Source organism: Mauremys reevesii, linkage group 4, assembly GCF_016161935.1.
Source record: "Mauremys reevesii isolate NIE-2019 linkage group 4, ASM1616193v1, whole genome shotgun sequence".
NCBI classification, from domain to species: Eukaryota; Metazoa; Chordata; order Testudines; family Geoemydidae; genus Mauremys; species Mauremys reevesii.
The window spans coordinates 31,973,702-31,997,986 of NC_052626.1; the positions used below are offsets into that span (position 1 = coordinate 31,973,702).

General features: G+C 42.3%; 1 protein-coding gene across 5 annotated transcripts in view; it reads right to left on the minus strand.

The window, feature by feature from the left end:
* The window catches only part of TDP1 (tyrosyl-DNA phosphodiesterase 1), a 120,577-nt gene that overhangs the window by 21,504 nt on the left and 74,788 nt on the right, over positions 1 to 24,285 (minus strand). For all 5 annotated transcript variants that reach the window (XM_039535091.1, XM_039535093.1, XM_039535089.1 and 2 more), the window contains 2 exons: positions 18,486 to 18,588; positions 7,214 to 7,328 (listed from right to left, as the gene is read on the minus strand). In XM_039535091.1, coding sequence (XP_039391025.1) covers positions 7,214 to 7,328; positions 18,486 to 18,588 — 218 coding nt within the window. The remainder of the gene's footprint in view (positions 1 to 7,213; positions 7,329 to 18,485; positions 18,589 to 24,285) is intronic.

Sequence of the window (24,285 nt, forward strand, 5' to 3'; positions counted from 1 at the left end):
AAACTCCATGTAATTGGAGCACTTGGTATTAAAATATTCTTGATCAGGCTTCACTGGTGGGTTCCTATAGAGTTCCTACCTCAACTTAAAGCCACTCCACTGTTGCAAACCACAACGGAGCACAGGCAAGAGCAATACCATCCTGCCTTCCCTTGAAGGGAATCCTCCCAGGGATCCTGGATAGCAAAAGGTGGTATAATTTACACTACCCTGCACCAACTTTGGAAAACCTAACTTCCATTCCATTCAAGAGTGAGCAAAAGACATACTGAAATACAGCTGAAAGCTAAGGGAAAGCAACAGAAGTATTTTAAATTTGCTATGTGCCATACAAAAATGTACTCATTCATTATTGCTATATCAGTGTCCTCAAACACATTAACACAATTCTCAGCGAACAAAGCAACATCTCAATCCATGATTATTCAGTCAGAGTGGGATAATGAATCTCTGTGGGAGGTAAAATAATAAGAAACAAAATAGTTATCTGTCTCATGTGAATCTGGCAATCTGTACTACTTAGAAAGCCTTGAAAAAGAAGGAAAAAAAAGACATAGCTAGGACAGATCAGTTTCTAAGCATTCTGGAAGTCATCTGATCTGTCTGAATTTGGGATTTACATTGAAATCCATTATATGAAAGAGTCCAGAAGCCTCAGATAGTCAGGTTTTCCCTGTGAATCTAGAAGTCTGTTGAGTCTATATATAATGAAGTATCAGGCACATTTTTCAGATTCAGTGATCAAGTTAAGAATTATACAGAAATTTGCTATAATCACTTTTATCATCCCTGATGTATGGGAAAATAGTTTTAGAAAAGGAAATAGGGACCAAAATGCTACTGCTATTGAATTTAATTGGCTTTAAGGGCAGCTCGATCAAATATTACTGTAGATGGAATCAGATTGCTATGGGACTCATCTGCTGAAGAGCTTTTCACTATACATAGTGGAAGTGGCCCACAGCTCCCACAAGTTAACAGAATTGTTATTAAACTGGAGTCTAGGTTCTGTTTGTTGAGTTGTCTGAGGCTTGACCTATATACTAGATGAAGATACTCCAACAGGCTGTAGTTTTCCTGAACTACTTTTTCTTGGGTAGGATGTTCTTGCAGACTCTTTATTAAACTGATCCTTTCACATTTGTTCTTATGATATGAGGGGTCCAGATGTCTGGACCACTTTGCACACATCTGGTCCAAGACCTGAATTTGTACTAATATGAAAGAATGTATTTTCTTCTGTATATCAACCTTCTAACAGCAATCTTATATGGGAGCCATATGGCCGTGCTTCTGACTGTTTACCATGTGTTCTATATTTCCTTCAGTTCCCTCATCTTCTGTTATTGATGGGGATTTTTCTGGTTATATGAAAGTGCCTTGTATGGTCTTTGGCTTCTCCATGACTGGATAATCTGTCCACTTAGGAAAATCCTTTTGAGCCTTTTTGCCTCCAGGAGTAGGAATCCAGTCACTATAGTCTCTTTAGAGGAAGAATAATTACCCACTCATATGTCACTTTATCTGAAGATTTCATTTGAATGGATCCCTATTTACCCAATCACATCCCCTCAGAGTTAGGGAGTGGAGGTAACAGTCTCAATAACTGATTTTTTTTGGTGATGTTTCCATCCCATCCTATAAATATTCTTTGGGCATCTATTCCAATAAGAACTGAAGGAGCTCTCTACTTCCAGCCCATCAAGGAACTGAAATGGAATGTTCTTGGAGTGGATAGAGGAAAGAGAAGGCCACACTGAGGTACTGGTAGTTGGTCTAAGAATGAGATTGGCTTGCCTCTGCCACCAAAGACCACACATCTTTCAGAGGTGAGTTCTGGCCCATCTCATACTAAATAGCTGAGAAACAAGAATAGGAATCCAGTCAAACTAGTATTCTTTAAAGAAACAAATCACAGTGTACAGAGGTAGAAGGGCAAGAGTCCTTTTGGCATTGGTTAGGTTTTAAAATATACTGTATTTTGATTAAATATAATGCCACTAAAAGGGTAGGTAAAATGCCAGAATAGTAGTTGGAAGACGAGGGAGAGAGAGGGAGAAATCTTAATTAAGTAGCTAGGAATTTTTAAAGAGGAGGAAAATAAATCTAGTAGGTTTATGATTAAACATATATCTGGATTTTAAATTTGAATCTTTGTTTTAAAATGACAAATCTGAACACCACATTTCAAGGAAATCTTTAGAAAGGCATTGCTTGGATGAATTATTTTATATACTGGGTGTCAGTTAAGTCCTTGGCATCAGCAACTAGATTTCCCCAAGCACATCATCAACTGGCTGCAAATAAGAGTTTAATTTGTTTGCATGCGTAGGCATGTGCAGTTGCTACTGGAACTTCAGTTAGTATTTGCCATTTAATGATTTATTAGAAGAGATTAGATTTAATTAATGGTAAACATCATACAATAAATGCTACACCTTTCAGTTAATAATTTACCGCTATATTGAAAGAGGAACGGATTTAGTAGTATTTACTACTACCATGGACAATGTGCTGTATACTACTCTTCGATACAATGTTAGTGATATGGCTACATCTGCATTTCTATTTTAAGTCTGTATTGTCACCAGGGAAATTGAAATGGCACTTAAGAACATATCTGAGTATGTGGGGAAAATGAAGTCCTGAAGAGCTCTTTAATACAGCAGACCAACCCTTTTTCCTTTTAGCTTTTCCTAGCACATTATACAAACAGGGTGAAATGCTCTAACCCTGTGTGTGTTAGGATGATGGGCTCAAACCTACTCTCACTGAATTCAATGGCAAAACTTCCATTGATTTAATGGGAGCAGGATCAAATTTGATGTGATCACAGTTTTGTGGATGATTAACACTGCAGTGGATGTGAATTAAAACAAGCAAGTCAAGAAGACAAGGCTGGGAGGAGAACATGACTATTAAGGAATCCACCACTACATTTCTGAGGGGCTCCTGAAAGATTTCAAGAAGCTCATGATAACTGTTTGCATTATAATTCTTTTAAGTAGATATATTTGTATTAGTCTGAATTCTAGAAGCTAGTTTATAAAAATACTGGTTCGTACACACTTAGACCCCAAATTATTATTATTATTATTTTTTTTTTACAGTCTACCATCTTCGCCCTCCCCAGCTGAATTTTCCCTAGACCCTGAGGTAGTAGTGGGATGGGAAGGAAGGCACAGCTCAAGCTATCTGACCAAGGCAGTAGGAGAGAATTGCTTCTGAAGTACTGTCCTTGAGCTCCCCTGGAGCAGTATATGTTGCATTTCCTCTTTGCCTGAGAAACAAACAATTCCCAAGTGAGGGTTCCCCACTGAGTGAAGATGCTGTTTACCATCATGTAACTCTCGCTCACAATTGGTGATGAAATGCCTTCTGAGGTGTCTGCCAGTGAATTCTGGGTGGTAAATTGTCAATACAGTGATATGGTTCCGGATACACAAGTTCCTCCATCTACAGAAACAGTCAACTCATGGGATGGATCTTGCCCTGCTCTGCTTGTTTATGGTTACTTGGTTGTTACATTGTCTGACATTATCTGGGCATGCTGGGATTGTATGAATGGTGGGAATGCTTTGCAAGCTTCTGCTACTGTTCTCAGTTCCAAAAGATTTATGTGCATTCTGGCTTCCCAAGTAGACCAAGTGACCTCCACTGTATGCTTGTCCATGTGGGCTCCCCAGCCTCTCAGGGAGGCATCTGTAATTATCGTTTTGTCAGGTGTGGGGGATAGAAAGGGAACTCCCATGCACATGTGTCCAGGGTTCCTCCACTATGTCAGTGAGACCCTCATCTTACTATGGTGTTCGTGCTGTGCTTATTCAACATATAATTTGTTTGGAGCCAAGCTTGTAGGCAAGGAAGGTGGAGACTGGTGAATTGCATCATTTAAATATATAGCACCATATGACCCAGGAGAGTGAGCTAGATCCAAACTGATGTTCGAGGGCTGTGCAGAACTAAGTCTATCAGAGTGCCCACAGTGTGAAATCTGTCCTTGGGGAGGTAGAGGTTTATCCTGATTGAATCTGGTATCATTCATATAAATTACGTGGTCTGCATCCAAGTACAGGTAGACTTCTCCATGTTTACGCATATTTCCACAGGTGGTGGAAGGTGATGCAATACCTGCTAGTCAAAAGCCTGTCATCCAAGAATGGGAAGATGGTGGAGCTGCCTCGTCTGAGCTGAGTTGCACTGCTACTACTGAAAACACTTTGTGAAGACTCTGGAAGCTGTAGCTAACCCAAATGGGAGGACCCGGTATTGGCTGTGGTGGGAGCCCATCACAAACCTGATGAATCATCTGTGGAAGGGGTGAATATCTGCATGAAAATATTTATCTTTCATACTGAAAGCGGTAAACCATGTGTCTCTTTCTAGGGATGTATTATTGGTGCCACTGTAAGCACAGGGAATTTCAGTTTGAAAATAACAATGTTGAGTCAACCCAAGTTGGGAATGGGTCTCCAGCTTCCTTTCTCCTTGGGAACTAGGAAGTAGTTTGAATAGAACCCTTTCCCCACAATGTTGAGGGGGTACTTGCTCTATTGCTCCTTTTAGAGAAGAGATTCTCTCTCTTGAAGGAGAATACCCTCTTAAGAATGGTCCCTGAAAAGAGACAGGGAATGGGGTTTTGGAGGAAGTGGGAGGCAAAACTCAATAGCATAGCTGGAATGGATGATATCCAGCACCCACTTGCCTGTTATCACCCTCCAATTGTGTGAAAATTTTGCTAGGCATCCCCCGAAGTGGATCTCAGAATCAGGTAGAGATGTCATCAATATTGTATTGCAGCTCTCGGGCATCTAGTCAAAAATATCTCTTGGTTGGGGGTGTGTGGTTGAAGTGGAAGATATCTTGGCCTCTGCATTTTCTGTCATTTGTGAGGTGGCTCATAAGAGTGCTGGTGATAGAAAGACTGAAGTAAGTGCCTCGGTTTGTATGGCTGTTCATGGCATTTTCTCTTTGAGGACAGTTGTACATATACCCAGGGAGCGGAGGGCTGCCCTGGAGTCCTTCACCAAGTGTAAAGACTCATTTCTCTTCTCATTGAATGAGCCTAAACAAAGGTCAAGTCCCTAAAAATGTTTTCATCTCCATGGAAAACCCTGAAGACTGCAGCCATGATTCCCACTGCACAACTCCCACTGGTTGTTGCCATGAATCTTCTTGTTGTATCATCCATAGCTTATAATAAAGTTTTGGCCACTAGTTTGCCCTCATCAATAAAGGCTCGAAATTGAGCCCTGTCCTCCTGAGATAACTTGTCCCTAAAGTCCAGGAACTTAAGAGTAATTCAGGAAATTGTGATAAGGGCCCAATAGTCTCACATTCTAAACTGAAGGCTGGTAGATGTGAACACATTCCTCTCCACAAGATCTAGAGACTTTGGCTTCCGTATCGGCAGGGGTGATGCTTGGATGTTGCTGTCTGGATATTTTCATAGCTGCCTGGACCACTAAGGAGTTCAGGGCAGGGTGGATGAACATGAATTCCATTCCCTTACCTGGCACAGAGTAACACTTTTCTACCCTCTTGGGAGTCAGGGTAGGTAGCCAGTGTGTGCCATTCAGCCATTGCTGGTATGGCTTCATTTACCGGGAGCACAACCTGACTGGATCTCACAGACTGTAGGATATCCAGAAATGGAATAAATAGGGACAGCACCCAAAGAAATACCTTTTACCAGATTCTGTGGGCTTCCCTGAAACATCACCATAATTCTCAGTATATTCTAAGCTTTCAAACTATCCCTGCCCTGCAGCATCATGCATATATCAGTTTACTGCTTTATCTGTTCTATGTTTAGGGTCACAGCCTTGTAGAGTTTTAGATTTTGAAAGTGTCTCATACTATTATGGGGTTCATAACCCTTTCTCCTCTGCAATTTATATCCCTTTTTCGAAGGGAGATTCAATGTTTTAAAAAATTTACTCCTGACTAAATTAAATCCTGGGCTATACATGAAAGACTGAAGAAAGCATTGAAAGGAGGCTGATACAAGCATATATATCTTATGGATAAGGCTATGATTTAATCATGAGTATGTTAGTAAAAGTCATGGACAGGTCAGGGGCAATAAACAAAAGTTCACAGCCCCTGACCTGTCCATGACTTGTACTATAAATGCCCCTGACTAAAACTTACCTGGGGGGCTGCTACTCTTGGGGGAGGCACTGCTCAGGGGAGTCCAGTGGGCTCAGGGCCAGAGGCATCAGCTTCCAGGGACTTCAGAACAGCGGCTACGCCAGTTGTCCCCCTGCTCCGGCTGCCCCTGGGACCACTGCTGGGGGCCGCCAAGCTAGGGCTGCTCCAGACACCCCCAGGACTGCTGCTCAGGCAGTCCCGGGGGCCACCCAAGCAGGCCCCAGGGCCGTCCGAGCAGCTGGCTCCAGAGCTGCTCCATCAGTGGCCAGTGTGGCTGTCCCTGGGGGTGACTGAGCAGGTCAGCCACACTGGCCACTGTAGAAGTCACAGAGGTCGTGGAAAGTCACAGAATCCACGATTTACGTGATCTCCATGACAGACACGTAGCCCTACTTATGGATTTATTTTTTCTTTTGAATTTTAGTTCTCACCTTCTTTTCCTTATTTCACATTCTCGCTGAACTTTTTTTGTGCATCATTTTTCACAGTCACCATGTAATTGTTTCTCTCCTCCATATCTCTGTTTTCCTTCTCCCAAAGTCTTTGATTTCACATAACTCCTAGACTCTCTTGAGGCAGCATTGCAAAATCATCATAACAGAGTATCTGCATGGGAACAAAATCTACTTCCCAAGCCTTACTATGAGAAGGGGAATCACAAGACTTTTTAACTCACCTGTCCAAACAAAAGAAAAAAACAAACACCAAATCTGCCAAGACAAAACAAACCCCCCTGTGAAGTTTACAGAGGCCTTGAACACCATGCTAGAAGTGAATACAAGACTGACTTTATTTCCTGCTTCCACAGGCTTATATCTCCCTGCTATATTCCCCCTCATGCTCTATCTTCTCACAAGTAACACCACAAAAAATTCCTAATCCCTTGCTTTCAAGCCACAAAGCAACATGTTGGAGGGCTGTCCTAAGTGAAATGCCAACACAGTAATGTTGGAGTGAAGCTTTGCGATGCAGAGCACGTGACCGGGTTTGAAATTGGACAAAACAATTTGGCCTCAATGTAGCATTCACATTTTTTCCTTCTTCAAGCGGTACGTCTTACCTTTGCTTCCATATTGCTCTGGGGGCAGATCATAAGGGACAGGAAAAGATGCCACTGGCTCATTACTTCCTGAAAACATTTTCTTCTTCACATGGAAGTAACCTGTATCCAATCCCTGTGAAAAATACACAGAAGGAAATGATTGACTTGTTAGTTTTATGAAAGTAAAACGTTCAATTTATCGCAGTGTGGATTTCCCTCACCATCAAAGAGAGTAGCTAAAACACAAAATGTTTTCCTTCTCTTTCTGGGGTATAAATAGCGTACCAAAGCCTGCTCCTATCTTGAGAGCCCAGTCTCCCTTCCCTGCTCCAGTCCTTTCTTCCTCTTTTGATCACCACCATCTTGGCCCTGCATGTGGAATAAGTCCTATCTGCACCCACTCACCTTGTTACGTAAGCCTCTACTAATCTACCAGTAATTCTATACTCAAGCAGGGAAAACAAGGCTGTGGGAGTTGTCTTTACCTGGGAAACCCCGTACAAACTGCCTGAGAATCTTGTAGGACCTAGATGGGCAATGTATCCAGTCACAGCCTGAAGAGATGGTTTTGCATGTAAACCGAGTCATGGTCACATGACATAGAAGTCTTATGAAAAATTTAATGTGGAGAAAATCCTTCTCCTTTCTTTCCTCTGCTTAATTTTATCACAAACTTATCATCTAGATGACAGAAGTGTGTGTTATTCAGTATGGAGTTAAAATCCAAATAAACACACTACATTTGTAATGAGGACACAAACATCTTTTCAAAGACAAATCTCCCAGGCACTTTTGGATAATATAGCACTGTTATGCTGTGAAGTTCACTGAAGCTTTGAAAACTCTGGTATGAAAAAAAGAAACCTCTGAAGTGTATTACAAAGTTTGGCAACCGGCATCACTATACAGCACGGACGCTTAGAGGTTAGTGATTTTGGGGGTGGGAAGAGATATCCGTGTATGCAGTACAAGGAAGACAAGGTGGCCTTGAAGTGTTTCACATAAATTTGGCAGACGCTCTTAGGTTAGCTATCAGGTCAATGGAATTCCATCATCAGACTTTTGTAACAAATTACTCAAAGCCAACCTTTTTAGAAATTGAGACTCCTTTGGGCTGTGTGAAAATAGCATCAGTCTATTTTTTTTAAATGAAACTAATCTAAAAAAAATTAAATATTTGAAAAAAAAACAACAAGAATACTTTTGGAAGAGAATATTCTAATACTGAGAATAAACTTCCATCCTTTTGACATACACAGCCCTCTACAAACACCATCATAGCTGTGCTGTTTGTTAGTCTTTGACATCTGGCATTATCTGAGTTTTGCTAGATTCCTGGATTATTGTTTCTGTAACAATACAAGCACAGTGTCAAAAAGCCCTTGAGTTAAACCTTTGTTTATGGCATAATTAACTGAAATTATTGGTTGAAATGACAGTAGCTTGATCAAAATGTTGCTGTTTTGAAAAATGAATGGTATGTATTACCATGCATTATATTGTAACATGGAAGACTGAGGTAGAAAAGTGGTCTTTGATTTTTTTTTCCTTGATATTCTGGAAACTCTGAAGGTATTCATGACACTTCATCTCAGTTAGTAATAGAAGGGAGGAAAGAAAGTTACACTAGGGTGGCTCCTGATGGCCAGTCCATGAAATAATGTAGAACTTAATTTGGAGGAAGATGTCTATTTTGTCCCATGACTGGAAGTAATGAGCATCCATGAGCTATGGAGATGGAAGGCAAGAAGGTAGGAGATGGTGCCTAAGTGGTGATAGACACTTTTATCTAATAAAGGAGGGCAAAACAAGGCCCTTGGGGCAGATAGGCAGCTTTGATTTAAAAGGAAAACTCTGATTTCAAACCGAAGGTGTCAGTCTTGGAAAGCCAACTTGAAAAGTTTGTCCAACAAATATGCTTACATGAACCAATGTCCATGACAAATGTACCCCAGAGGGCTAGGGCATTCCCCGCAAGCAACGTATATTGTTGTAACTGGGCAAGGGCCACTAAAGCTAAGGAAGTGAGTGAGTAAGCTGAGATGCGCAAGTTGGAATGTAGGAATGCTGACTGGAAGAAGTTTCAGTGACCAAGTTATATAATGGACTAGGAGAACATAAGGGCGAGAAGACCATCTATAGACTCATCAACGTAACAGAGAAAATGATGAGGGATGTGAATGAGTTTGTTAACATTAGAAATGAATATAGTGCATTGCAAATGAACGGTAAATCAATCAACAAAGTTTGGAGTGACTATTTGGAAGAGTGATGCATGAGGAGAATCCAAGGGAGGAATTAAGAACATAAGCTGAACCACAGCATGATATACTGCATATAGGAAGAAGGCACTTAGGAAAAATGAAAACAGAGAAAGTACCTGGGCCAAATGAAGTACCAGTGGTTATGGTGAAGTAATTGGGAGGGAAAGGCATCAAGTATCTTACAAGTCTGTACAACGGTATTCTCAAGAAAGGAAAAATGCCAGATGAATGCTGTTAAAGTCTTGTGGAGCCTATTTTTAAACACAATGGAGATAACTTAGATAATATTTTTACCTCAAGGTCCCAGAGACACAGACAAGGTTTTCATCTCGAGGCCAAAAGGCCAAAAACATCAAGACACTTGATCCCGGCCTTGGATAGGGCAAGAGACTACTTACACTTACTACACTGTGTGCTAATTATTGCCCAATTAAGCAGACACCACATGCTATGAAAGTACAGGAGAAGATTACTCAAAAGTAAAGTACTGCATAGGATGGTTGAAACTTGGAAGAGTCAGTACAGATTCATGCCAGGAAGGAGTACAACTGATGCCATATTTGCTCTACAAATTCTCATGGAGAAGTTCAGAGAACATGGACAGCAACTGGGTATGGTCTTTGTGGACCCGAAGGTGTACAATAGCGTATCATGAGAACTAGTTTGGTGGAGCCGGAGACAGACTTGTGCCAAAATGTCCAGTGAACATTGGTCTGCATCAGGAATCAGCATAGAGCCTTTTTTTGTTTGCTGTTAAGGATATAAGTGAGAGTACAGAATGAGAGCTGCTTTGAAACATGCTGTTCGCTGATGACTTAGTGATATGTGTGGAAGACTGTGAGACTCTATGAACTAAGCCAACTATGAACAGTGGCAACCTGGTTTTGAGTGCGCTGCATTAAGAATGAATATTGGTAAGATAGAGGCCATGATTACTGAGGGAGGAGGTTTCACCATAAAGGCTATCACAGGCAGAGCATAGCTGCTTCTACAGAGTCTCTATTTATCTATTTTAGTTTCTTCTATATCAGTGGTTTTCAACCCGGGGTCCCTGGGCTATGTCTAAGGGGTCCACGAAAGGTTGCTGTTAATATAGAACAGTGGTTTTCAACCTATGGTCTGCAGACCGCTGGGGACCCACAGACTATGTCTAAGTTTTCCAAAGGGGTCCACAATGCCATTTGAAAATTTTTAGGGTCCGCAAATCTAAAAAAGATTGAAAACCACTATTCTATTGCATTCACCACTGAAATTCTAAGTGTCAATCTTCGTTCTATAGATGAACCTGGATGCCTGTAAAAGCACCTGGAAAAAAGGAGGGAGAACCGGCATAATTAGGTACCCTTAGGGACAGCTAAGAAGAGGAGAGATTTGTTCTCAGGGAGTGGAGCTACCAATGGAACAATTAATTGTTTCTCATGTAAACAATTGCTGCAGTTACCATTAAGAAGTTGCGCAACTGCGAATAGGAGGGCTGAGATACTCTTATCAATATGTGGTCCACATTATGAAAAAGTCTGAGAGTCCCCAGATCTAGACAATTTATTCTAGGGCTCTGTGCAGGAAATCCAGGGACAAGAAAGGAGCAGAAACAGAAAATACATATAATTCACTTGTTGGGAGTCAGTTGGCTTCTTGAGAATTTATCAGATGTATCCACTGGCTGTTTCACAACCAGTAGCATAGATATCAGGTCCTTATGGGTACATTTAACTTAACAGATAAGTGTATAATTTGTAAACGATGCATTTTCTCTCATGTCACTTTAAGAACAAAAAGTACATACAGTTCAGAAAGCTGATGAGTCATTTATTTAAGAATAAGCACAACTTGGATCAAATAATAGCTTTGAAAGTTCAATCTACAGTTTTTTTTCTTATTGCTACAGATTTTAGCACTTAATGTCTAGCATTTCAGAGAGAGAAAAGGAAATGAAAATAGGTAACATTAAAATCATTTAAAACCAGGAACTTTTATATAAAGCTACTGTAATAATGAAGCAAGTATTAGATGTATGTACTTCTTGGCCTGGTCTTCTCAGAATGCTCATAGTGGACTACAGGTCTAGCTGCATCTACACTGACACACAAATACACAGCAAATCTCCTGGAGTGTGAGACTGCATACCCATATATTCACTCTGCCAGAATATACACAGAGAAAACCAAAACAAAAGGATGGAAAAGGAAGCTCTCTGAATTTACTCATAGGAAATGTTTTTGTTTTACATCCAGTTTAACCATGCTTTTCAACATATAGTCAAACTAGAACGTTTTATGAAAAGTATGATGTATTTCAAGTGGATACTCTTCATATCTAATGTTGCTGTTAGCTCTAGGTGAATAGTCTCATAATCCTAGTATGACCATCAGCCAAACTAATCCAATGCACACTACTCTTGTCAAATAAAATAAAACAGGCCAAACTCTCTCTGACTCAATACTTGAGAAAAACTCAGAGTCATGATATCACCTGCCATGTTACAGGTGGGCCTTGAGTGGTTGATTGGAGGGAAGGCTTTGAGCCGGGCCAACTGCTTCGAGCCAGGAGCCTTATAAAAAAGCAGTTGGTTGTGAACCAAGCACAAGCAAACCGAGGGAGTTTGCCTGAGAGTTCGCTTGGGAAGGGCGGGAGAGGAAGGCAGGCGGTTCCCACAGAGTGGGGTTTTTTTTTTATTTTTTTTGGGGGGCCTTTCAGGCTTTTGTGAGCAGTAAATACAACATCTGAGGTGATTCTTAGAAGGAAGACATTATGCATAGTGAGCGATCAGCTGTTGTGACCTGCACAGGATGTATCACGTTTGTCTTTCTCCCAGAGGATAGAAGCGACTTCGTCTGTACGGAGTGAAAGCTGGTCTCCATATTGGAAGAGAAGGTTAAAGGACTAGAGACCTAGGTATCAACCCTGCGTTGCATCAGAGAAAATGAAGACTTTCTGGATAGAAGTCAGCATTTGGTACGGCAGGCACAGCTGCTGAAGAATCAGAGAGAGCAGCGCAGAATGGGGAAGAAAATTGGCAGCATGTGACCTCTAGAAGAAGAAAGAGGAGTATCCATGTACCAGCAATGCAGATAGAGGTAAGAAACCGTTTTCAGGCTCTCTGCACAGTACTACAATGGAGAATGGTTTGGAACACTCATCTGAGGGAAGGGATCAGAAGGAGACCACATTGACCAGAAGGCATGGAATGCATTGTCCCAGGGGGTTCCACGACCACCACTCCCCAAGAGGGGGAGATGGGTGGTGGTGGTTGGGGACTCCCTCCTAAGGGGGATGGAGTCATCAATCTGCAGTCCAGACCGGGAAACTTGAGAAGCATGCTGCTTGCCTGGAGCTAGAATTCAGGATGGGATGGAGTGTCTGCCAAGACTGATCAAGCCCTCGGATTGCTACCCCTTCCTACTTCTTCACACGGACACCAATGATACTGCCAAGAATGACCTTGAGCGGGTCACTGCAGACTACGTGGCTCTGGGAAGAAGGATAAAGGAGTTTGAGGTGCAAGTCATGTTCTCGTCCTTCCTCTCTGTTGAAGGAAAAGGCCCAGGTAGGGGCCATCGAATTGTGGGGGTAAATGTGTGGTTATGCAGGTGGTGTCGGAGAGAGGGCTTTGGATTCTTCGACCATAGGATGTTATTCCAGGAAGGAGGATTGCTAGGAAGAGATGGAACCCACCTAATGAAGAGAGGGAAGAGCATCTTCGCAGGCAGGCTTGCTAACCTAGTGAGGTGGGCTTTAAACTAGGCCCGCCGGGCAATGGCGACCTAAGCCCAGAGGTAAGTGGGGAAGTGGGATACCGGAAGGAAACAAAAGGAGGAGGGTGCAACAGGGGAGGCCTCCTGATTCATACTGAGAAAATAAGGCAATCTCTAGTTATCTTAGATGCCTGTACACGAATGCAAGAAGCCTGGGAAACAAGCAGGAAGAACTGGAAGTCCTGGCACAGTCAAGGAACTATGATGTGATTGGAATAACAGAGACTTGATGGGGTAACTCACATGACTGGAGCACTGTCATGAATGGGTATGAACTGTTCAGGAAGGACAGGCGGGGGTGAAAAGCTGAAGGAGTTGCACTATTTGTAAGAGAGCAGTATGATTGCTTATAGCTCCAGTATGAAACTGGAGAAAAGCCTGTTGAGTCTCTTTGGATTAAGTTTAGAAGTGAGAGTAACAAGGTTGATGTCATGGTGGGCGTCTGCTATAGACGACCAGACCAAGAGGATGAGGTAGACGAGGCTTTCTTCAGACAACTAACAGAAAGTTTCCAGATCACAGGCCCTGGTTCTCATGGGGGACTTCAATCAACCTGACATCTGCTGGGAGAGCAATACAGCAGTGCACAGACAATCTGGAATGTTTTTGGAGAGTGTTGGGGACAACTTCCTGGTACAAGTGCTGGAGGAACCAACTAGGGGAAGTGCTCCTCTTGACCTGCTGCTCCCAAACAAAAAAGAATAGGTAGGGAAAGTAGAAGTGGGTGGCAACCTGGGCTGCAGTGACCATTAGATGGTTGAATTCAGGATCCTGACAGATGGAAGGAGAGCAGCAGAATACGGACCCTGGACTTCTGAAAAAGAGACTTTGACTCCCTCAGGAAACTGATGGGCAGGATCTCCTGGGAGGCTAGTATGAGGGAGGAAAAGGAGTCCAGGAGAGCTGGGTTTATTTTAAAGAAGCCTTATTGAGAGTGCAGGAACAAACCAACCTGATGTGCAGAAAGAATAGCAAATATGGCAGGCGACCAGCTTGGCTTAACAGAGAAATCTTCGGTGAGCTTAAACACAAAAAGGAAGCTTACAAGAAGTGGAAACTTGGACAGATCACTAGGGAGAAGTATAAAAATATTGCTCGAGCATGCACGGGTGTAATCAGGAAGGCCAAAGCACAACTGGAGTTGCAGCTAACAAGGGATGTGAAGGGTAACAAGAAGGATTTCTGCAAGTATGTAAGCAACAAGGTCAGAGAAAGTGTGGGACCCTTACAGAATGGGGGAGGCAATTTAGTGACAGATGATGTGGAAAAAGCTGAAGTACTCAATGCTTTTTTTGCCTTGGTCTTCACAGACAAGGTCAGCTCCCAGACTGCTGCACTGGGCAGCACAGTCTGGGGAGGAGGTGAGCAGCTCTCAGTGGTGAAAGAACAGGTTAAGGACTAATTAGAAAAGCTGGATACGCACAAGTCCGTGGGGCCAGATGCAATGCATCCGAGGGTGCTGAGGAAGTTGGTTGATATGAGTGCAAGCAATTGGCCATTATCTTTGAAAACTCGCGGCGACTGAGGGAGGTCCTGGACGATTAGAAAAAGGCAAATGTAGTGACCATCTTTAAAAAATGGAAGAAGGAGAATCCGGGGAACTACAGATCAGTCATCCTCATCTCACTCCCTGAAAAAATCATGGAACAGGTCCTCAAGAAATCCATACTGAAGCACTTGGAGGAGAGAAAAGTGATCAGGAACAATCAACATGGATTCACCAAGGGCAAGTCATGCCTGATCAATCTGATTGCCTTCTATGATGAGATAAATGGCCCTGTGGATATGGGGAAAGTGGTGGATGTGATATATCTTTACTTTAGCAAAGCTTTTGATACAGTCTCCCAGATTTTTCTTGCCAGCAAGTTAAAAACATATGGATTGGATGAATGGACTATAAGGTGGCTAGAAAGCTGGTTAGATTGTTGGGCTCAATGAGTAGTGATCAATGGTTCAATGTCTAGTTGGCAGCCGGTATCAAGCAGAATGCCCCTGGGGTCTGTGCTGGGGCTGGTTTTGTTCAACATCTTCATTAATGATCTGGATGATGGGATGGATTGCACCCTCAGCAAGTTTGCACTAAGCTGGGCAGAGAGAGAGAAACTTGAGAAGCATGCTGCTTGCCTGGAGCTAGAATTCAGGATGGGATGGAGACCATCCTACCATTGCTAGCATCAGTGAAGGAAACTCCCTCATGTCCAGACAGACCTCATGTCAATGATCCCCTGTATTCTCCTCTTTTCTCCATGAAAACAAACAAAACAAAACAAAAATTTCTACATGGTAGGATTAGTAAGCAATTTTAGGGAAAATTTCCTAGCATAAACAAAGGATCTGAGTTTCTATTGGGTTCCTTGGGGTTCCTATTCTGTGAAGAAACAGACTCATATATCCTCAACCTCCTGCCTGTGAATAAATTGTTTCTACCCTTCTGCAATGAATTAAAGCAGCCGGTGGAAAGAGAACACACTTATTTTACAGCTACTATTTCAAGCCCTGTGTCTGCAGCAGATATTGGAAACTAGTGTTGGGTGTTATGTTCACATTTGCAGGGTTTTCTTTGCAACCGTAAGGGCTACAGCCTTCTCAAAACAAGATATCACTTGGATTTTGCAGATTCTGAGGAAACTCACGGGACTGTCTTTTCTCAAGCAACAGGAGGTGGCCCCAACCTTTACTGAAGGGTTGGAAGGGATGTTGGGCTATCAGACTCCTCCTGTGGAAGACGGGCGATTTCTGGTTGGTTTAGTGTGGGTTTAAATCTGGTTTGTTTGTTTGACTAGGTTTCCTCTGTAATATATTTATTAATAGAGTAAAAAGTATGTGCTTGGAAAAGCTGAGTGGTCACTGCTAAATACCACTATAATTGTTCTCTCCATCACTCATGAAGGAGGGGGTTTGCCCCACACCCCCTGCTCTTGGTCCTGCCTTCCCACTGGTTCCCCTTTCTCACAATAAAACTGACTGACTGTGGGCAGCCCCTCCCTCTTCCTGGTTGCGAGCAAGTCAGGACACTCCTCTGCAATAGGGGAGACAGTAACTAGCAGAACTGGGTTGTGTAATGGCAGAGCCCCTTCCCTGCTGGCATGATGGACAGACGATGCGCCGGCCAAAGTTGAGTTGCGCTACAACCTGGTACACGGGGTCCTGCTACTCCCTGTCTCTGCCTCCATTTTGCTCCCCCATAGACACAGGCTCCACCTCAAAGGGAGCCCATACACCAGGTTCCTCACAGTCACAGGTTCCAGCTCCATCCCACACCACCAGCTCTGGTTATGTTCCAAACATATTGGCATAGGGAGACACATGACTTTCCGAATTACACATGTGCAACGGATAGGGTTGTCAGCTAGTTATTATTATTGAGTGGCCCTGGAGAAACCAGTTTATTTCCACTTGTTACTCAAGTCATCAGATTCTGAAATAAGCACAGTCCCTTAGGCTGAGGGGACTTTTACTTCTGCTAGTCCCCACCTGTGTTTTTTTAACTATGTTTTTTAAGACTGGTAAATGCATATATGTGGCAAAGCAAGAAAACAGAGCAGGAATCTACTGCCTATTACCAAATTATTATGCATAAATATTTTCATAAAATCTCATTCTTTAAAAATGCTCTGTTGGTTAGTTATATACTGTCAAATTAAATGATGAAATTATGTGCTTGGTGGACATGATCTTCGAGGGATGAAGAGAAATTTTGTTCCCATGGAAGATACACCTAAGAATTTTTAGTCTATAGATTGTTTTCTCTGGCAGCCAGAGAATCATCTCCCTGAATAGGGATGAATTTTGTAGGCCTTTACACAGGAGGGAATTTGAATGCTTTCTGAACACAGACCAACTGTTGATGCTGCTCTCATTGTGATAGCAACAGATTCATGTAGCACTATCCAGCCTTTGAGGATTTGTTTTGTTTTCTACCTAGGAATTATTTTTAGCGTGCTCATCTACAAAAAAGTAGAACACAAAGCAGCAATAACAACATACTAATACTTTGCAATTATATTGCATTTTTACCTGTCTATCCTATCTCATAGAACTGGAAGGTACCCTGAAAGGTCATTGAGTCCAGCCCCCTGCCTTCACTAGCAGGACCAAATACTGATTTTGCCCCAGATCCCTAAGTGGCCCCCTCAAGGACTGAACTCACAACCCTGGGTTTAGCAGGCCAATGCTCAAACCACTGAGCTATCCTTCCCCCCCGAAGATTTCAGAAACTTTACAAACCTATCCCTGCTTTGCATGAGGAAACTGAGGCTCACACAGGTTAAAAGCCAAAATTTTCAAACACATGTTCTCTAAATTTGGGTACCCACCAGACATAGCTAAGTCTTGATTGACAGAGGTGATAAGTACATGCAACTTCTACTGACTTCAACTGGATTTGTGCATGCCTAATCTCTCTGAAAAATCAGACCATTATGTGTTAAGGTAACTAAAAACTGAGACACACAAATTTAGTGGATATACTTGAACATTTTTGCCTATTTGCCCTACAATGAGCCAAGAAGCAGAGTAAGAAAGGAACCCAGGCCTCCTAACTCGCAGTACTCTGCTCTATTCTTTCCCCTCATATTATCTCTCAGAACAGAGATTTTATCTACTGAGCATATCCAGTAGCAATGCTTCAACTTTCCAATTTTGCCTTTGATAACTAGACTTATAAAGCAGTGAGTCTGGGAAAGGGCAAGATGGAACTGTCCAATGGCCATCACCAGTGGATTTCAGGAAAGTGAGTGATCAGAGGGAATTAGAATTTTTATTTTCAGCTCCAAATGACAATTTGTGTGTGGCAAAATAAGCTTCTCTGTTTCTGAACCCACAGGACATTGTACTCAACAAAATGGATGCAGCAAAAGATCTTAAAAGTAGAGATTAATTAGCTCTGAAAGTATGACAACTCACATTTCTGCTGAGTTACACAGAGTCTCAGTCCAGACTCAGAGAGTAATCTCAGAGCAGAGCTAGCAAAAGATTCTGAATCTTATCCATAAAGTATTGCATATTACTGTATTTACCATAAGGAGACTATGAAAACCTGTTTAGGTACCAAATTCCTGCCTGATGTATGGGTAAACATATGGGTTTTCTTTAAAGCACTAAGTTCTATAACTCTAAAAAACTACTAACCTCCCCACCCCCCAAAAAAATTTAAACTAAAGAAATAACAAACAAGTATACAATGGGATAGAATAATGCCTTTTTTGTAAGATATCAGCATCTGCAGACTGTCACAGTATCTAGTCTTTCGTTGCTGAATTATGAACTTACAAATGCTGAAGGCAGGAAAAGGACTCCAAGCTCATATGAACGAATCATCAGTTGCGTGCCGTTTTTCTCCAGAGCTCCCCAGGCAGCTTTGGAAAGATTGGCACTGCAAAGAAACAGACAGCAGGTCAGTGTGGCACAATCTTCACAGCAGCAAAACACTCAAATACTACAGCTGCAACAACAATGTACTTGAATTAGAAGTAAAACCTTTCCCCAACCAGAAAGTCCTTTCACAAAGAGAATAAATAGGGCCTTGTTCCTCATTACTATTCCCTCAGTGCAGTGGGGAACTGTGTAAGTGCCACATAACAGGGCAGTCGTCCAGAACATATATGGGTAAATATTACGTATTATGAAATTCAATATGAATTTAAGATAGTTGATACTCTCAGATTCACAATGTGCAAATAACCAACTTCAGCCTTTGCATTATTACCTGGGAACCTGAATAAGGAATCGTGACTAATCAACCACGTTTGGCTTTTTCCCTTATCTATCATCCTTGGAGATGAAAGGATCTCTTCCTAATTGGGATTATTTTACATTTCTTGAGACATTTATCAATGAATATGTATGGAAAATTAATAAAGCATAAGGCATTTTCCCTCATTGACATTTTCTCCTTTGATAAACTCCATGAAGATTTATTACTTTATAAAACAAATTATTTTTAAAGCAAATGTTACATTATACTTTCAGCCCATAGTGTCCCTGCTCCCTTATCAGCCAGGGAATAGCTTTCAAATTGAATCTGAATCAAGAAAATATATGCGGTTCCATTATCAAAATTTGTTCACATTAAATTTGAACTGATAAACACATAGTAGATGCCTTCTAGCTGGGCAGGGAGGAGGGAGATTGATTTTGCATTAGTGATCTGAGTTGGCTGGATCAGTACCTAGGTTGGAACATAAGAGCTGACATATAGGGTCAAACCAATAGTCTATCTAACCCAGTAATCTGTCTGACAGTGGCAGTGCCAGAGCTTCATGAGGAGTTTACAGAAAAGGGCAGCTGAAGAATCCTCACCAAACAAGGAAGGAATTTTAGAAGCCATTATACAAAAACTGAAAACAAGTACTTCTCTAATATTTTGACCTCTAAGGATATGGACATAAATATTATGTATAAGATATGCTGACAAACAATCTATTTTCTTCTATTAATCTATTATTCTTTTGTCTTTGGGAAAATAAAGACTGTTTTCTTGAAGATAGGCTTGAGAAGGAATTTTATAGTTTGGGAAATGAGTAAATCATGTTTCATCTTTGAGTATTTGTCCACATGGATCCCTCTCTTGGTGCTCATCCATGTGAGACGGGATTCTTTTGGCCAGCAAGGTCCATTGGGGCCACACCCCTACAAGTCCTCGCATCACCCCGGAGTATAAAAGGGCAGGTGCAGTCCCTACGGTCTCTCAGTTCTTTCTTACCACCCATGGCAGCACGACTGAACCGCTGCACTGTCCGCTTGCTCTCCTAGCAACCAATAAAGAAAAACTAAACCACTGTGCTGAAAATCCAGAGATTAAATCTTGCCCCTCGTATGACATTTCTATACCACTAAGTGATGGGCATTCTAGGTGCTTGTTTGTTTAGGCAAAGGGCACATTCCAGAATGTTGCTCCATCTGCCACTCATTTTCCAAAGGCCCATGAAGCCCACCTGGGATTATTCCTTCTGGAGTGCTCCAGGAAGGCCTCTTTGGTCACAGAAAGGAAGGACCTAACAAAGGCACAGTCTCCTGCCCAGTCCCTCTTAATGAGTGCCCTGGAGAGCTGTGATTCTACCCCAAGCTCCAGGGAAACATTGGACGCCAGTCACGGGCTTCAATCTCTGTCACAATAGCTTTGAAAAGGTGCAGGAGAGATCATCGCTCCAGAGTTGAGCTGAGACACAGGTCACCCTCCCCCAGTGCCTATGAAAAACAGACATAAAAATCACCATAGGTCTCACTCTTCTCAAAACTCAAAGGGCAGCCAGCATCCTGAGAAAGAACCCTCTGGTGCCTTGGTACCAGCTATTAAACAGATGCCTATAGTATCTCCACTGCACCTCTGATCATCCTTCTTCTAGTACTGACCTCCTCACTAGCCAGTTCCTCAGCATCATCCGTATTGGCACCTAGAGCATGTGTGTGTACTGGGTGATTTAGCTGTGGGCCCAATACAGGAGTCACCTTGCTGGACAGGCTGAAGGTGGTGCTGGTCAGACTCCTGGTCATGAGACCTCGGTAACACAAACAAAATAGGTAATACCAACTCTATCCCCTACTTGAGTATAAGTGACATCAGAGTGCCTTATGTATGCTTGAAAGGGTAGCCTCATCTGTGGAGATGGTGTGTTCCTTCTCATACTTCCCATCAGTGCACAGCAGGGTTCCTTTCCCACTCACCCTCCTATCTCTTCACAAGGATCACAATGGGAATCCAGGAGGGACTTTAGGGACTGCTCTCAGCAGGAAAAGGCATGGACTTCAGAGACCAGCCCCACAGTATCCTTCTCTGCCTCCACCAATCCACGATTCATGTGCCTATCAACCTTGGCCCTACTAGGCACCCTGGGGTATGCAACCGCCATACTTGCAAGCCAGTAGCTACTGCCCCCCACTTGCAGGGCTAGGTCCTCTTCTCCTTTCCCCTAAGAGGCAATATAGATGTTTCCAGCTCAGTCAATTAATACAGCCTCAGATACCAAAGAGATGGGAGGAAGAGAGAAGTGTATACCAGGCAGATGAGGGAGAACAATTAATCCTGGCCACAATTCCATTATCCTTCCCTATGAGGGGTTCATTGCCTCATATGTCTTCTCCAGTTGATGATTTTAAGGCATTCCAATATATTAAATGCATGGCAGAGGCTCTTGACATAACAGTGGAGGAGATGCAAGAGAAACCACACAAACTGCTAGATATTCTGCACTCTCCCTTCTTTGCTTGGTAGGTTTGCCATACTGATAAATAAGGGGACTACTGGAGCTTCCAAAAGACCTCCTGCATCAATTCAAGCCACATCCAAATGTGCTAACAAAAAGTTATCAAGCCCTTCCAAAGGTTCTGAGTACTTTTATTCTCCCCCTGTAACAAGGATTTCTTGTTGTAGCTACTCTCCAAGGATCCAAATCCTAAACAAGGGCTTCCCAAATCGACATTTAGGGAGAAAGACCTTAAAGCTGGACCTATTTGGATGAAGTCTGTTTGTCAGACAGTCTCCAGATGCTAGTAGCTAATTACCAAGCGCTTCTCAGAAAATATAATTATTTACACTAGTCTCAGTTTATGAACAGGTTTATTTTGGAACACAGGGAAAAACTAAAATCTATAATGAACGAAGGGAAGCTGTGTGAAAATGAAAAGTTAATTTAAAGAGCTGATCAGGCTCCTAGGTGAACTGGTTCACATCCACACAGATTGTCTATGATTCTGACCCATATTGCTTATTGAAACAAAGATGACTCAGACTCCTTTTTATAATTTACAGATAAGCAATCTTTATAAATCCTAAAAATAAAAATAGATATCTATCTATCTCAAGGAGGTTCTGTCTATTTGGTTATAAACACTACTACTGGGGGAATTCTGTGCCAAAAAATTCAAAAAATTCTGCATATTGTATTTGTCAAAATAACACAATATAATCATGCCAGTTACAATTATTTTGGTAATTTATTTCAAAATATTTGTCAGCAAGTATGTCCAACAATACAGACCAAAAAAAAAATTTTGACAAATAGATTCCTTACTAGGCATATTAATACAGAACTCTGTGTAATTCATTTCAATTATAACTCAGAACAGTATTCCCTGCACCTGTCAGAAGCAGTGCAAAGGCTTTGGGGAGTCGGGGTAACAGAAGAGCTGAGGGAGAGTGAAGGAGCCTAGGATTGAACCTGGAGGGTGTTGGGTGTGGATGGGAGGTTTTTCTATTGGAGGGGGGATTGTTAGGGTGTTGGAAAGTCTCCCCCATGCAGACCCTGACTGACCCCAAGCCTCTCCCATTGAGTCAGGCACATCTGTCTCTGTTCCTGCAGCCCCTCTTCCCCATCCCAAGGCTCAACGCTGTCACCCCACTAGCTCCTGAGCCCATGCTCTAGTCTGTCCCCCCACTAGCCATTCTGAATCATAGAATCATAGACATCAAAGTCAGAAGGAACCATTATAATCATATAGTCTGACCTCCTGCACAGTGCGACCCACCCACTCCTGTATCAAACCTGTGTTTGGGCCACTGAACTCCTCAAATCATGGTTTAAAGACTTCAAGGTGCAGAGAACCTTCCAGCAAGTGACCCGTGCCCCACGCTGCAGAGGATGGTGAAAACCCCCCAGGGCTTCTGCCAATCTTCCCTGGAGGAAAATTCCTTCCTGACCCCAAATATGGCGATCAGCTAAACCCTGAGCATGTGGGCAAGACTCACCAGCCAGACACCAAGGAAAGAATTCTCTGTAGTAATTCAGATCCCACCCCATCTAACGTACCATCACAAGCCATTGGGCATATTTACCGCTAGTAGTCAAAGATGAATTAATTGCCAAAATCAGGCTACCCCATTATACCATCCCCTCCATAAACTTAGTCTTGAAGACAGATATGTCTTTTTCCCCCACTACTCCCCTTGGAAGGCTGTTCCAGAACTTCACTCCTCTGATGGTTAGAAACCTTCACCTAATTTCAAGTCTAACCCCAGCCTGTGACACCCCAGCAGCCCTGTGTGGCCCACTCTCTTCTAACCTGGGTCTGCTAGAAGCTGTGATGAACTCTACTTCTGGGGGAATTCTGCAACACTGGATATAGAATTTTGTATTTTCCCACATAAAATACATTTTGCCTAAGAAGTTCTGCAGTTCCATCTTTTGCCCACCAGAGACTGCTGTAGTGCTAGAACAGCCAGCATGAACGCAGCTGGGTGTTCTGGCACTACAGCTGCCTCTGGTGGGCAAAAGGCAGAACTGCAGCACTTCTTAGGCAAAATGTATTTTATGAGGGAAAATACAAAATTATGCAAGATGGGGGAATTCTGTGCACCCGCAGATGCACAGAATTCCCCCAAGAGTAAAACATCCAGTAAGAAACTCACAGCAATGCAATCAGAATTTAGCTGGTTGAGTATTTTAATATTGAAATAAATTAAATCTTCCTCCTTAGATTTCACGGTTATGTGATTCCCAACTATTTCATGACTTCCCCCAACCCCCATCACAGATAATACAAACCTGAATAGTACACTAATGAGCAGAAGTTTGGACATTTTCACATAACAATTCACAGTTGACAGTTTGATTCTACACAAAGAAAGAAACACACATCCAATGAGTATCTTTTAAAAGACTATGTTTAGGGGTTGCTTAAACTTGGCAAACTCTTTTTCTGGTGCTTTCCCATGTGGACTTTACAGATGCTCATATATACATGCACGCATACAATCATACTTTCAAACCCTAAAAAAAAAAAATCAAAAGGCTGAGATATCTCCCAGTTAATAAAAACAAAAGACAAAAAAATAAGGTAACAGGTGTTGGAACTCTTCAGTTCTTCTAGTCTTTGGGCTCATGGGGAACAGGAGATATAGCTGGGCACAGCACTTTCATGCTAGCGGGCTCTTCAGGTGCTGGCAGACTAGTCACAGACCGGCTTAGCCTGTTGGTTGCCATCTTCACTTTGTTTCCCCTAAAGAGGCAAGCCTTGGGTATCAGTAGCATCAGTCTTCACTCAAATGGCTTGTAGACCCAAGGGATAATGGACCTTCATTTTTATGCATTTAGAGTCTTGACTGCTCCCCTTTATAGCACTGCCTTCAGAACTC